The sequence below is a fragment of the Canis lupus genome, chromosome 10, assembly GCF_048164855.1.
Source record: "Canis lupus baileyi chromosome 10, mCanLup2.hap1, whole genome shotgun sequence".
NCBI classification, from domain to species: domain Eukaryota; kingdom Metazoa; phylum Chordata; class Mammalia; order Carnivora; family Canidae; genus Canis; species Canis lupus.
In genome coordinates, this window is record NC_132847.1 from 2,235,216 (window position 1) to 2,248,868 (window position 13,653).

Here is a 13,653-nt window from a genome sequence, read left to right on the forward strand (position 1 = left end):
GCATTTGAAGAGCCCCTCCTCTACCCGCCCCCAGAATCTGCACAACATCAGTAGTGGATGGAGTAGTTGACTCAGCTGCCCTAGGGCCCAGCAGGAAACCAGGGCTGGAAGGACAGCCAGCACTCAGCCTAGGAGGGAGGCTAGGGAGGACATGGAGGGCAAGCCCCTCTAAGGATACAGCCACACTCAGCACCAGGCAACAGTGGCCAGAATTGTCAGCTCTTCTAATCAGTCAGAGACACTGGAAGCCCAGGACACAGACTGAGCCCTTCTCAACCCTGTCTCAACAGACAAGAAGGCGAGAAAGCAAGAATGGAGCATCAGAGCATCCAGAGAAATTGGTAGCAGCCAGAGTGGCCAACCACCCCAGTCTGCCCAGGACCGAGAGGTTCCTTGGGATGTGGAAATCTCAGAACTAACCCCAGGACAGTCGCAGTTAAAAAAAGTCAGACAGCTAGTCACCTTGGGTTACACCCTCAGACAGGATGACAGAGCATTTCCTGAAGGGAACGTGCAGGGTTAAGACAACCAGCAGGGCTGGGTCAGCTTCAGGGGTGCTCAGCCGGAGCATCACCACCCAGAGACCTGATGGATTGGACCCTGACAGGGCAGTGTGGGAGAGGCCACCAGACTTTACCTGAGCCCTCAGGGAGAATATTTATATCCTGACCGCACCCCCCCCTCCAGACCTTCTGCTGGCCAGAGCCAACCAGTAGCCAGGGAGCCTGGGATCCCCATGAAGGCCAGTCTCCCAGGGCAGAGAGTCAGGGGAGGGGTAAAGAGTGGGTCTGGTGCCTCTTTGTCCCAGAGGAGATGCTTGCCTGAAATAATGGGGCCTGAAATAATACACGGCTTGGAGTGGTGGAGCTTCTGTAGTCACATGCAAGCCTTACCATCACCAGTTCCCTGGACCTGGCCAGAGAGCCCCCAGAGTACTCCCAGCGCCTGTACCCCTTGGGGTATGCTACTTCTCTCCATTCACAGATACCCAATAGCCAGTGCATGCAATCCCAGGCTTCTGCTTGCCCACATGCACTCCCACCCTCTCTCACTCCCACCCAGTTTTTCCTGGGTGCCAAGGCAGCAGAAGTGCATTGGTAGCACTGGCTCTCCTGGGCCAGATCTGGGCTTCACAGCACAATTTGAAATTATTTCTAATCAGAGATCAATCTCTGGCTAAAAAAAAAAATTTGTAGTACAACCATATTATTGTTTAAATAATGACTACCAGGGGCACCTGGGTGGCACAGAATGTTGAGCGTCTGATCCTTGGTTTCAGCTCAGGTCATGATCTTGGGGGTCATGGGTTCAGGTTGGGCTTCCACACTTAGCAGGGAGCCTGTTTGAGATTCTCTCTCCCTTGCTACCCGCCCCTCCCCCCCCCCGCATTGTGCTCTCTTTTTCTCTAAAATAAATAAATAAATCATTTTAAGAAAAATAAATAATGACTACCAATGCAAAGAATAATGTTATAGGGGTTGGTAAAAATCTGACAGGATTAACTCTTAAAAGTGTTTTTTTATTCTTTATTTCCTAAAATGAATAGGTATCTCTTCTGGAAGAAAAAAGTTACAAAGATTTATAATTAGCCTATTTTTTTTTTAACTAACTTACAATCATAAAAGAATACAGGAGTTGAGGCTTAAGGCAGAACTCCCCCTCGGTCCCCACAGGACAGAGAAAGGAGGTAGAACAAGTCCATGGCTCCAAGGAATTCCTCAGGAAGATAACCTGTGTGTTGTGTTGAAAGGGATGGGGGGGGGCCTCTCCTGCCTCAGTGCTGAGGTGGGTGGTGGCAGTGGGGTGGAGCCATCTGGCGGCCAAAATTGCACTGGACAACCCTCCCACTTTCCCATGCCCGGACAAAGAACCTGAGGCCTTAATCCCTCCAGGATTCCTGCCTCAGTTTCCCATCCAGCTCTCCATTTCAGGCTGTCCTCAAACCCTGGCCTCGGGCCTGTCTCTCAGACCCTCCTTAGCCCTGAGCCTTTTGCATCTCACCCCATACCTGTCCCCATCCCCAACCCTATAGGAGGGAGGAAGGAGGAGTCTGAGGAGGTGGCTTCCTGATTGACCCCAGCTCTGGCCTCATGTTTTGCACTGCTTTGCACTCCCCACCACAGGTCTCATCTGAGGACCAGCTACCCGGAGGCAAGGAACTCCATCCAAGTCACCATACCTGGGGGTTCTGACCTGGGTTCCCCCAACCCTGTCTGTCATGGGCACCGCTCAGGGTCCCCTTAGAATCTGGCGCCCTGCTGCTGGATGGAGTGATCTAACTCAGAGCTCCAGCTGCAGGCTTCAGCATCCTGCACACCCCCCCTTCCTTGAATCCTCTGCCGAAGCCTGGGAAACCCTGTGCTTCACAGCTCTCTGGGAAGGGTTGGATCTCTGGGCTGAAGGAGCTGACACCAAGGTCTGCCTGGCATTTTGGCTCTCAGAGGGGAATAAGAAGACCAGGAGGAACAGGTGACTAACCCTGGTCACCCTGCAGCCACAGCCCAGCTGAGGTAAGTGAAGACTGGTGCTGAGGACCCTTGATGACAACATGGAAGCTGTTGAAAGCCCAGCAAGGACTCCCACAGGAGTTAAGGGCAGCCCTCATCATGCCATGGACCCCATAACCCTGCCCAGGCCCCAGCAGAAATGTTACAGAAAAAGGCGGCTGAACAGGGCCTGTAGCCAGATGATAGCTGGCACCATTCCATGTCTACCAGGACAGTCATGGGGCTTAGTGGACTGTGTGAGAGGAGGAAGCAGATCTCCGGGTTGTTTGGGAGAATCCAGTCAATGAACAAATCCCCTAAGTGTATCAGAGTTGACCTGAGGTTTGGAAAAAACAGTGCAGGTGAAGAAGCTCTTTGCAATCCCAGCACATGGTCCTGCTCTGCTGGCCAGAAGGGTCAAGGTCACTCCTGGAAAGTGGGACAAGAGCCAGGCTTCCAGCTCCTGCCACTCAGGCTCACTCTCCCAGGAAAACGGGCTGAGGCAAGTGTCTATATACATGGTCTTTCTTTCTCCTTCCTCTGAGAGGGGCCACACAAGGGCCTCCTGATCAGACCAGCCTAGCTGGTCTTCCTCTTCCTAGCTGAGTGACTTTGGGGAGATTGCTTAATCTTACTAAGTCCCAGGGGCCTCCTGGGTTGTACCAGGACAACTCCCTGACAAGGCTGACGGCAGGAAGGGTCTCTAACCAGCAGCACCTTACCAGCTGGGGTCACCAGCTGCCTAACTGCTCCCCTGAACCTCAGATCATGGTTCCTACAGGTCAAAGGAGTCAAGACTCTATTCAGTTGCAAATGACAGAAGTCACTTCAGAGTGCACGCAAAGATGGGAACTTATTGAGTCTTGATACTGAGAATTCCAGGGATAAATGCTGGCTTCAGTTCCAACTAAATCCCAGAGCTCAAAAAAATGTTCATCTTTCTCCATCCCACAGATCTGTTGTGCTCTGGATTGCCTCACTCTCAGACAGCCAGCCCTTCCCCACCCCACCGCACCCCAAAGTTGACAAGAGGGTCCCCAGCATCACTAGTTTACCTTCCAGCCAGCTGTGCCACCAGGCAGGAAAGAGGCTCATCTCCTCTGATTTGTCCCATGTCCCTGAGCAGGCAGAGCTCAGCACAGGCCACATGCTGATCCCTGAACCAAGGCCAGCACCAGCCAGATCTAGTGGCTATGTGGCCAGGCCCAGACCACAAAACTAGCCCCCAAAGAGAGGAGATAATGCTAACCAAGCTGCAGATACCTCCATGGGGGTCCTAGCATCCATGCCACTCCCCACTGGGGAGCTGTGAACCCCCAAGGAGGATGGGAGACAGATCTGGACCCTAATAGGCCCCCAGGGCTCCTGGTGTCTTGGTACTAGCAGAGGGCCTGATGACATGATGCTGTTCCCACCTCAGTTACATGGGGGGGGGGGGGGCTGCTGGTCTAGGGTAGCTAGCACTCTAGTAGTCCTCAGCTGTGGGAACTTTGCATACACCTGAACCTCCTTTCTCAAGTCTGTTAACTTCCTCTGGCAACCTGCCATGGCTCTACTCTGACCTGCACCAACTCCAGCCAGCCCAGTCCCCAGGGAGAGCCTGGCACCCTCTCCATCAACCCCTCCCCATTCTCCCCCCACCAATCCAGATCCCACCTGGAAGTTTCTTCCTTTCTGTATGACACTGGATTAGTGTCTGCCTCCCACCACTATCCAAGCACCACGTACATGCCCAGGCTGCACCATTCTCACTCATCATGAAGTCCCTTTACGCATCAGGACAGGCATGAAGCAGCTGCTTAGGAATGAGGGAATGAGAGAATGAAATGAAATGAAAGCAACCCTGCACCGTGAATGGGGACAGGCGGATACAGTGACTCCAGAGCTGGCTCCACAACTTCCCAGCAGAATGAATCAACCAAACCCCTTCTTTACGGTCACTGAGCCTTAGTATCCTCAACGGGCAAATGGGCAACTCTGCGTAGGACCTGCCAGAGCCGTGGTGAAGCTAGGGAAAGAGTACACCAGGCAAAATGCCCCAGACAAGAGGCAAAAAGCTTCGTTTTGTTCTCTAACACGACTGGGAAGTATCTGTTTAGAATTTCAAGATGTTTTTTAAAAAAGTAAAATAAAAAACACCAGATGCCTTCAAAGTACGCAAATGATGGGCCAATTCTCATGACCTTCCTCGGGAGACTGAGGCCCAGGCCCGGAGAGCAGTGAGGAAGGGAGGAGCCAGCCAGGAACCGGGCGGAGGAACGAGTGTCAGTGACTCAGAGCGGGGCCAGACTCGGGCTCCTGGCGGGCAGGCGGGCGGGCAGAGATGCCCCTGCTGCCTCGGACCGGACCGGTGCGCTCAGGAGGGCCCCGGGGTGGGGGTAGGGTGGGGCTTCCACGACCTGCGGAATCCCCGCTTTCCCGGTCCAGCCCTCCTGTAAAGCCCGGGCTCGAATTCTGCCACTTTGACTTTGCCACCGCCGGCCTCCCCTCTCTGGCCAAGTCCCTTTCCACCTGGGAGGGGCCCCAGTTCTGCCCTCCCTCGGGGAGGCCCCTAGGGTTCTCCCCGCGCCGGGCGGGGGGCATGCTTGAAGGCCGTCCACGTGCTCGCTTCTGATGCCCTCGGGGAAGCCTGGCACCCGGAGGGGCCCCAGGGGAACGCGGGCCTCGTGCCTGACCCTGCGGTCTGTGCCCTACACACAGTCTTAATCCTCACCGGGACCGGGTAGGAAGCTTTCACTGTCAGCCCATTTCGCAGACGGGGTAACTGAAGCGCAGAGCTACTCAGTCCCCCGCCCACAGCCCCACGCCCGGAGCGTGCGGAGTCGGGCTGTGAACACGGACCGTCTGCCGCCCCCGGTCCAACTCCAGGACCCGACCCCCGACGCCCGCGCGTCACAGACCCGGGCTGCGCGCCAGCCGCCCCTCACCCAGTTCCCGGACTCCTGGGGGCCCAGGCCCCGCCGTTGTCACGACAACCGGGGGCCAATGGGGAGCGGGCGGCGGCGGAGGCCCCGCCCCGCCCCCCCTCCGGCTGCGGGCTCCTCGCTATAAGGGGCGGAGGCCGGCGCGGGAGCGAGGCCAGCGGAGCGCCGGGCGCGCACGGGATCCGAGTGTCCGGAGCGCGCAGAGTCCCCGGGCCGCGAAGGGCGCGAGCAGCAGCCACGATGTGCGGTGAGTGCGGTGGGCGCGGGCCGTGCCCCTCCAGCTTCTCGGCCCCGGGGCCTGGGAGCGGGGCGCCGGGGACCCTGACGGGCGCGGGACGCGGCCTCGACCTGCGCCCGCCCCAGAGGTAGAGGCTTCCACCGGCCGGGTTTGCCGCCTCCTGCCCCCCGCCCCCGCGGGGGTGTTCCAAGAGGTGTGGGGCAGGAGGTGCCCCTCCGCGGGCTCGGACTTGGCGAGGGCAACCCAGCCTGGCCCCCCACAAAAGGGACAGAATTGATCCTGTCCTGGGCCGGCCCTTCACGGTACAGAGGTCCCCCCCATGTCCAGTGAGGAAAGCGCCCTCAAGTCGTCCACAAAGGCGGCCACGCACAAGCTCACGCGTCCCAGCCCGGCTCTCAGCCCCCCGCGCCCCCCAGGAGGGGCCACCCCACCTGCACCCTCCCTGGCAGCCCGCCAGGCTCGCCCGCGTGGCGCCGGGAGCAGCCCTCGTGCGCTCGGGAAGGGCCTGTGCGTTCTCCTCGCGTCCCAAAATGAACCTCTCGTCCCTGGAAGGGTTGATGCCGTGTTGCCGCCTCTTTGCTGAAACAGCTCTTGGCGAAGCTTGGGGAGAAGGCAGCATCGCCCGCCGAGCCTCGAGCCTCGAGCCGCAGCGGGGAAGGAGTCGGGTCCGGGGAGCAGGGCCGGGCTCGGGCGTCCCCCGCACGGGGCGGCGGCGGAGACGCGGTGCTGTCCCGAGAGGCTGCTGCGTGGTGGGGAGGGCGGCTGCGGCCCTGCGCGCACATCTGCAATTCCTTACTCTCCTGGCTGGGCCGCCCCCGCCGGCTGGGGAGAGGGCCCGGAACTTCTGCAGGGACAAAAGGTCACTGTGCCTTTTTTTTCCCTTGAGTAGGAGTCAGTTACCCATTTCAGCCTCCTGTGGCTGGAGGACCTGGTGGAACTTTTGAAGCCATGAAAGGCCTCTGTCTGACTTCTCGAGGGCTGTGCGGTGGGATGTGCCAGCAGTGAGCCCTGGGCCAAGATCTGTACAGGCCTCGTTTCTGAGGCCAGCCGCTTCTGAAAGTGAAAAAGAACCTCTGACTGAGAAGCCCGCAGCCCAGCGGCTTTGGGATGCAGCCTCCCCAAGGCCAAGCAGGCGTCAATTTAAATTCCTGAACCGCCAGCAAAAATCTCAGGGCTTTGGGGCATCATTAACAACGTATAGGGCTGCCTGTGGGTATTTCTGGGCTGAGAGGCAAGGCAAAGGTGCCACTTTTGCCAGAAGCCCATTGGAGTCTAAATCCCTCAGTGTGGCATTCAAGGCCCTTGACCAACTGGTAGCCCTAGCCAGACTAGTAAACCCACCAGGATCTGCCCGTCCAACATCTTCCACCTCCCTTCTTGCTCCTCTCAGGTACTTTCTTGCACCCTTCCCCACACCAGCACCCCAGCCTTCCCTCCTGCTTCCTACTTGCATCCAGCTTTCTCTGTGGTCTCTTTGAGCCTAGGGGAGAGATGGGCTCAGACTCTCCAGATCTGGGGTTTGGTTCTGCTTTCTTAAGGGGCCGCACATATTTGGTCCCCTAAGGAAAGGATGAGCTTTGGGCTGTAACCACCTATGTCCTTACATCAGGGCTCCCCACTAGCAGATCCCACTCTGAAGGACTCAGTGAAGTCGAGGAGCCACGTGGAATTCCCACATGGGGGTTATTTCCTTTTCAAGTAGCCAGGAGAAAGTCTCAGCTAGGTGCTAACGTGTCTTTTACAGCTCTCCTACACTTGCCAAGCACCCCTTGCACGAGGACACTGCCCCAAGCTCAAGCCTCATGGCGGCAGCTGGCTAGAATTAAACCTGTTGTTCTGGGTTAGTTCTGGATTATGGTCTGTGTATGTATGGCCGGTGATACTCGATTTCGTTTTATGGTTGTGCTCTTTCACAGTGCATTTATTTAGGTTTTCAAAAACTTAATCAATTTCATAGAAAACTATTAAGGATATGATTGCATGTTTGGTACAAGGATTTGGCAAAATTTGCAAAGATGCTCTTAGAATAAGTCGCTTGCCCTTGTCACTGAACTCCAAAGAAGTCTATGCGCACCTGTGTCTGAACACGAGCTGTTTTAGGTCCCCTTTCTGGGCAGGCTCTGGCCCCCACTACGATCTGCCACTTCGAAGCCTCCTCCTAGAGAAGTCAAATCTCCAGGGCTGCTCCTACAGAGGTGAACAGGGACTGAGCTGAAGGCCTTCCCTTTAGTTGCTAATGACCATGCTCAGATTGGCTCTCGTTCACCCTCATCTCTCTGCATCTCCCACAGAAAGCCAGACCCAGTACTGGCTGATCCTCCACACACTAAGCAGCTGATGTACTGAGAGTTTAGCATGGCAGCAGGGACCAACACATGCATGGGAATTTGGCAAAAAGGATTACACTTTCTGTCCACGGATTTTTAGATCTTCCCTATCCTTTACCACTGCATTTAGTAATGCATGGCGGTGGAGGCTGGGGGGAGAACTTGGCTATGCAGAATTAACGAATTCTTTGTTTTTTCTAGAAGGTAAAGCCCTTGCTTTGAATTCATTATCTTTTGTCTTAGTTGGTGTATTAGTGTCTGCTGGCTGCTGTAACAAGTTACCTCAAACTTGCTGGTTTAAAACAACATGAATGTTATTTTCTCACAATTTGGGAGACCAGAAATCCAAAACTCAGTTTTACTGGGCCAAAATCAAGGTGTCAGGAGGGCCTCACTGACACTCTGTTCTCTGGACACTCTAGGGAAGAATCTGGTCCTGTTGCTTCCAGACTCTCATGGCTGTCAGCATTCCTTGGCTTGTGTCTGTACCTTTGTGGTCACATCACCTTCTCCTCTTCCAAGTCAAATCTCTCTCTGCTTCCCTTTTATAACACTTGTGATGGCATCTAGGGCCCACCTGGATAACCCAGGAGTCTGTCCCATCTCTAGATCTTTAATTGAATTTCACCTGTTAAGACCTTTTCCCATATAAATATTTTTACAGATTCTAGAGGTTAGGACATGATATCTTTGAGGGTCATTATTTATCTTGCTACAGTTGGGCTCTTGCTTTTGGGCACCCTCTCCAAGAATAACTCAGTATCACTAATCCCATATGCTCAAGACACAGCCTCAAGGATGTTGACCAGAGGGCTACCAGTGTCCCCTCTATGCCCAATGCATACACACACCCAAGTCCCCGGGTTCCAGAACTTGCAGATTGGGCCCACCATAGTCAGAAGATGAATATAGGCATCAGTTAAAGATCCCGTCCTTCACTGGCATGGCCAGTTGGAGCAAATAGTCTTCACAATTTTTCTAGAAGTCAGGTCTTGTGTCATATAAATATGGTGCTGACCTTATCTCGCCCTCCATGCAGGTACATACTCTTCCTGCTCATGTCTCCCCTGCAAGAAGCAGACGTGGTTTTATTCCCCAGAATCAGGAGGGGCAGGATGCGTGTGCACGCCCTTCCCCCACAAGCTCTCTTTGCTTACATAGTGGTCTTCAGAAGAGCTTGTTATGTGCTTAGGGGGTTTGTCTCTCATTTCAGCTGAGGAAACAGCCATCCAGAAAATTAGATGACACCGGGGAGAACTCACCCTTTTGTTCCAGACTACTTCTGGCTCTGGGAACCCCATCATATATGACACCCATTTCCTCCCTGTAATGGTTCAATTCATGGGATGGATGCTTCAGAAGAGACTAACCTGGAGTTGATGGGGCACAGACTCTGGAGGCAGGCCACTTGCCTTGCCACCTCCCCAAGCCACAAGAACCTTGCAAAACAGAGCCCCTGCTCCAGGATGTGCAGATAAATGTCTGACAGCTGGCTCCCTGTGGCTAATTTCAAGTCATCAGTGTGGGGTCCTTGAGTGTGGAGTTGAGAAGAGATGAGTATGTTTGGCTCTCAGGAGCGAGCCCTAGCAGTTCCCGCACCCTGCTCACACCCTGCGTGCAAGATTCCTGTGGGCATTCTCGAACAGAGGGCTTCATAGGGGCCAGCTGGGGAGGGGCTCAGCACTGGAAGTGACTCCCCACGTCCCCCGCCTCCTCCCCATTATTACGCCATTCCTCCCTCACTCAGTCTTATTCATCCGGGGTTTCCCAAGTTCGCAGGAACCTTCTGGAAATTTTGTGATGTAACCTTAGTGAACAGTACTTTTAAACCGAAGGATTCTCTTTATGTTTAGTGAAATTTGCTTATAAAGGAAGATTGCCTTGAGGTTACAAACACTCCAAGAAGAAAGTTCTGGAGAATTAATTGGCAAAAACAAGCGCTTTCATCTGATTGTCTGTCTCTTTCATTTTCAAAGGGAATATTTCACCAAAAAAAAGTTTGACCTTTTTTTTTATAGCCAAATTTTGGCAGGTTAAGCAAAGACTTAAACTTTCTTAAAAGTATTTTTTAGTACAACTTAGAGTATCTGTTACTTCTCCCTTTGTTCTTTGTGAAATTCTAAAATGACAAGGACACCAAGAACTTTTTCATTAAAAATAGAAATGCCTTGCCCATGTTTACTGCAGGAAGCAGAGTCTCCTGTTATCTCAGAGATTCCAGTGGTGCAGTAACTTTAACTCATGGAGTCCCAGCGAGGCCAGAGGCAGGGTGAGGCCGTCCTGACCCTGAGCCAGGCCCTCAGGTGCCTGTGTCTGTGTGGGAACCCTGTGGTGGGACCTCTGCCTTGGCCCACTTCTGTGAGAAGATGGCAGCAGCTGTCGTTGCCATTTTATCAATACAGTGCTGCCCCGAGAGGCCACAACCTCCTCGGGGGTCGTCCCTGTTGGCACAGTGGCCTCCCCGAGCTGGGCACCTCACCCAGGAGAGTAGACCTGCCCCACCTCTCCTAGCACACCACATATATGCGCCCAACCCTCAAACACACACTCACATACGCTCAAACACGTACCCAACACTCAAACACAAACTTACACACATCCAGCGCTCAAACACACATTCACACCCATACGCATTCACGCACCACACACACTAATATGCTCTCTCACCCTGACACTCAGACACTCACATATATACATACTCTCACGGACACACACGCTCAGGAATTCTGGGAGGCAGGAGTCTGACTGGCTGGCACGTCTTCTGCCTGAGTGGGGAGTGACCCCACTTGAGAACCGGACTAGTATCTAATTTGTACTAGGCTCTGGGACCAAGCAATGCTAAGAAGCATGGGATGGTGGTGGGAAGAGCACCCTCAGTCTCGTGGAGCACTGGGGAAGGGATCCCCAGCCTGGTGGGGTGGTGGCGTGGACCTGCGGAGTGAGCCCCTACCCTGGTGGGGTGCAGACTGTATCTCTAGCTGCAACTGTCCACCCTCCCTCACAGTGAGGGCAGGGCTTTCATTGAGGAGGAGAGAGGGTGAGATTTTCCAAAACGACAGCCACAGATTCAGAACACAGACCCCAGCCTGCCAATTGTGAATTTGACCTCTTCCCATGTGCACTAGGCCCCAGACAGCCCCTGTTCTCCTCCACCACCTCAGGCATTCCAGGGTTGTAAAGAAGGTTCCAGGAGTTCGGTGCTACTAGTCCTGGCCATGAGTCCAGGGGACACGGCCACCAGACCTGATCATTGTCATTATGGTTCAGAGTCCCCCTGCCTGAGTGAAAGGACCTCATCATCCTGGTGCCTTTGGTCCTGATTGCCTGTATCTCTCAAACCGTTTACAGAGGGAGCGCTAGAACCCGCAGGTCCCCAAAGGGAGCCAGGCAGAGGGGCTGCAGCCCCCTTACAAAGGGCTAGTCTCCATTCTACGTCATGTCTGGAGCCTTCCCTGGAGTTTATCTTGGCTTTTCTCCCTCCAGAACCTTTTCTCACTCACTTTCCCCATAATATTTAAGAGCAGGGCCCTAGAAAGCTGTTTAGAAGCTCTGGATGCCGGGGTGGGGTGTGGGCATAGGGCATGTACTGAGCTGGAGTGGTTAGGCCACAGCAGCCTCTGTCCCAGGGCCAGACATTTCTGTAAGCCACCTTGGGAGGATTTCACCACCCTGCCTGTGTAAAGGAGGGACAGATGGACGTAGGGAGAGCCAGACTTGCTGTAGTTGCCATGTCCTATATGGCAGAGAAAGTGGAGTCAGAAATAGCAATGTCTGGTGGGGCCAGGGGGAGTCTCTTGATGTCACCAGGGCCCAGACCCTACCAGGGAGCTTGGAGGTCTTTCCATCAGGGGTGAGGTGGGCATCTCTCCAAAGACCAGGCCCCTTCTACACAAGCGATTTCTCACCCCTCGAATTGTAAGACGGGGCTTATGCTGATTTGAGGAGCAACAGGGAGACACTCGCCATCACTCAGATAGACCCGGCTGTGACTTCCTCGAGTCTTGGACTTGGAGCTAGAGATACCCTGTCCGTTCATGGGAACCACAGCCTTGGCACAGGATGTTGTGAAGATCAGACGAGATAAGGTTCTGAAAGTACTGGCTTCCTGTGTGCTCCGCGCATCTGCTGCTTGGCGTCTCACACTCCCCGGGAGTGGGAAGACCCTTGGGTGGCTCTGAGCCCATCCTTCTATGCATTGGAAGGTGTGCTCAGACAGGGCTTTCTCCTCGAGACCGTCATTCTTCTGGGTGAGCAGGACTTGGGAGCCACGGAGAAGTCAGGTTGGGCTGGATGACAATCCCAGACCTACCAAAACTAATTCATATAGTGGCACATGGTCAGATAGTGTACATGGGCAGAAATACTGTGACCATGCAAAGAACACACATGCAGTAGGAAAGGAGTTTCTGCCCTATAGCCAATGCCCTCTTCTGAGGCAACCACTGCCCCCCCCCCACTCCCACCAACCTCAGGTCTTGAGAGCCCTTCCAGAAATACCGTATGTGTCTCCCAACCCCTCCCTGCATGATTTACTCAGGTTCTGCGAATTGCTTTTTCCCTTAACAGATCTTGGAGATGTAGCTTGTTTTCCAAGAGAATACAGAGCTTCACCTTGTTCTCTGCAGAAGGCCACCTGCCGGGATCCCTGGGTGGCGCAGCGGTTTAGCGTCTGCCTTTGGCCCAGGGCGCGATCCTGGAGACCCAGGATCGAATCCCACGTCAGGCTCCCGGTGCCTGGAGCCTGCTTCTCCCTCTGCCTATGTCTCTGCCTCTCTCTCTCTCTCTCTCTCTCTCTCTCTCTGTGACTATCATAAATAAATAAAACATTAAAAAAAAACTATTAAAAAAAAAGAAGGCCACCTGCCTGTGGTCCCATAGTGGCCCTGCCATGTGGCTATGCTGCCACCTACCTGGTGGCATCAGGGACCATCTTCAGGACCAGGATCAGGATCCCAACCTTGCCCCCATCTTAACTCCCACAAACAGTGCTGAGCAGTGGCTCAGGCCTTGTGCATGCACACATGCCCCTCTGCAGAGATAGCCGTTGGAGACATTCCTAGCAACAGCTCTGGTCAACAGATGTGTGCATTTTTAATTTTGACAGATTGCCAGATCCTTCCAGAGAGCGCACATGCATTTAAACTCTCAGCTTCTTGTCAAACTGTTTGATCTTTACCAATTCCGTAGGTAAAAAACCGAGTCTCCTTGTAGTTTTTATCATGGATGATCTGGATCCCAGAAGGGAATTCTGACACCAATAGAAATGCCTGGGAAAGCAGCTTTATTCCATTTCTTTATTTTTCTAAGCTAGTAAGAGTATGATGTTAATGCTGGGTGTTGGTTTTTTTAGTTTTTTTAGTTTTTTTTTTTTTCACTTCTTCTCGGGAGAGTGCAGGGAGAAGCCTGCCAAGAGGGAGAGCTGTGAGAGGAGATGGAGGCGCTTCGTTAATGAAAGAGCTTACTGAATAGGTGTCTGAATGCAAGAGATTTTTATGTTGAAATTAGATTTATGTTGTCATGTGCAAAGACCTCGAAAACCACTCCCTGGCACCCCCCCTCACCACAGTATTCTCCCAAACTGTGCTGGGGTGGCTGGGAACCTCCTGGCTGGGTGTGGACACAGCTGGTAGTCCTGAGGACAAGGCGGCTTTAACCAGCCCAGCTACCCCCACCTCGGG

At 53.9% G+C, this 13,653-nt stretch overlaps 1 protein-coding gene across 1 annotated transcript in view; it reads left to right on the plus strand.

Annotated features, from left to right (window-relative positions):
- Positions 1 to 5,267: 5,267 nt before the first annotated feature.
- Positions 5,268 to 13,653, plus strand: part of GFPT2 (glutamine-fructose-6-phosphate transaminase 2) — a 47,913-nt gene continuing 39,527 nt past the window's right edge. Inside the window, exon 1 of the mRNA XM_072840425.1 lies at positions 5,268 to 5,657. Coding sequence (XP_072696526.1) covers positions 5,651 to 5,657 — 7 coding nt within the window. The 5' untranslated portion in view covers positions 5,268 to 5,650. The remainder of the gene's footprint in view (positions 5,658 to 13,653) is intronic.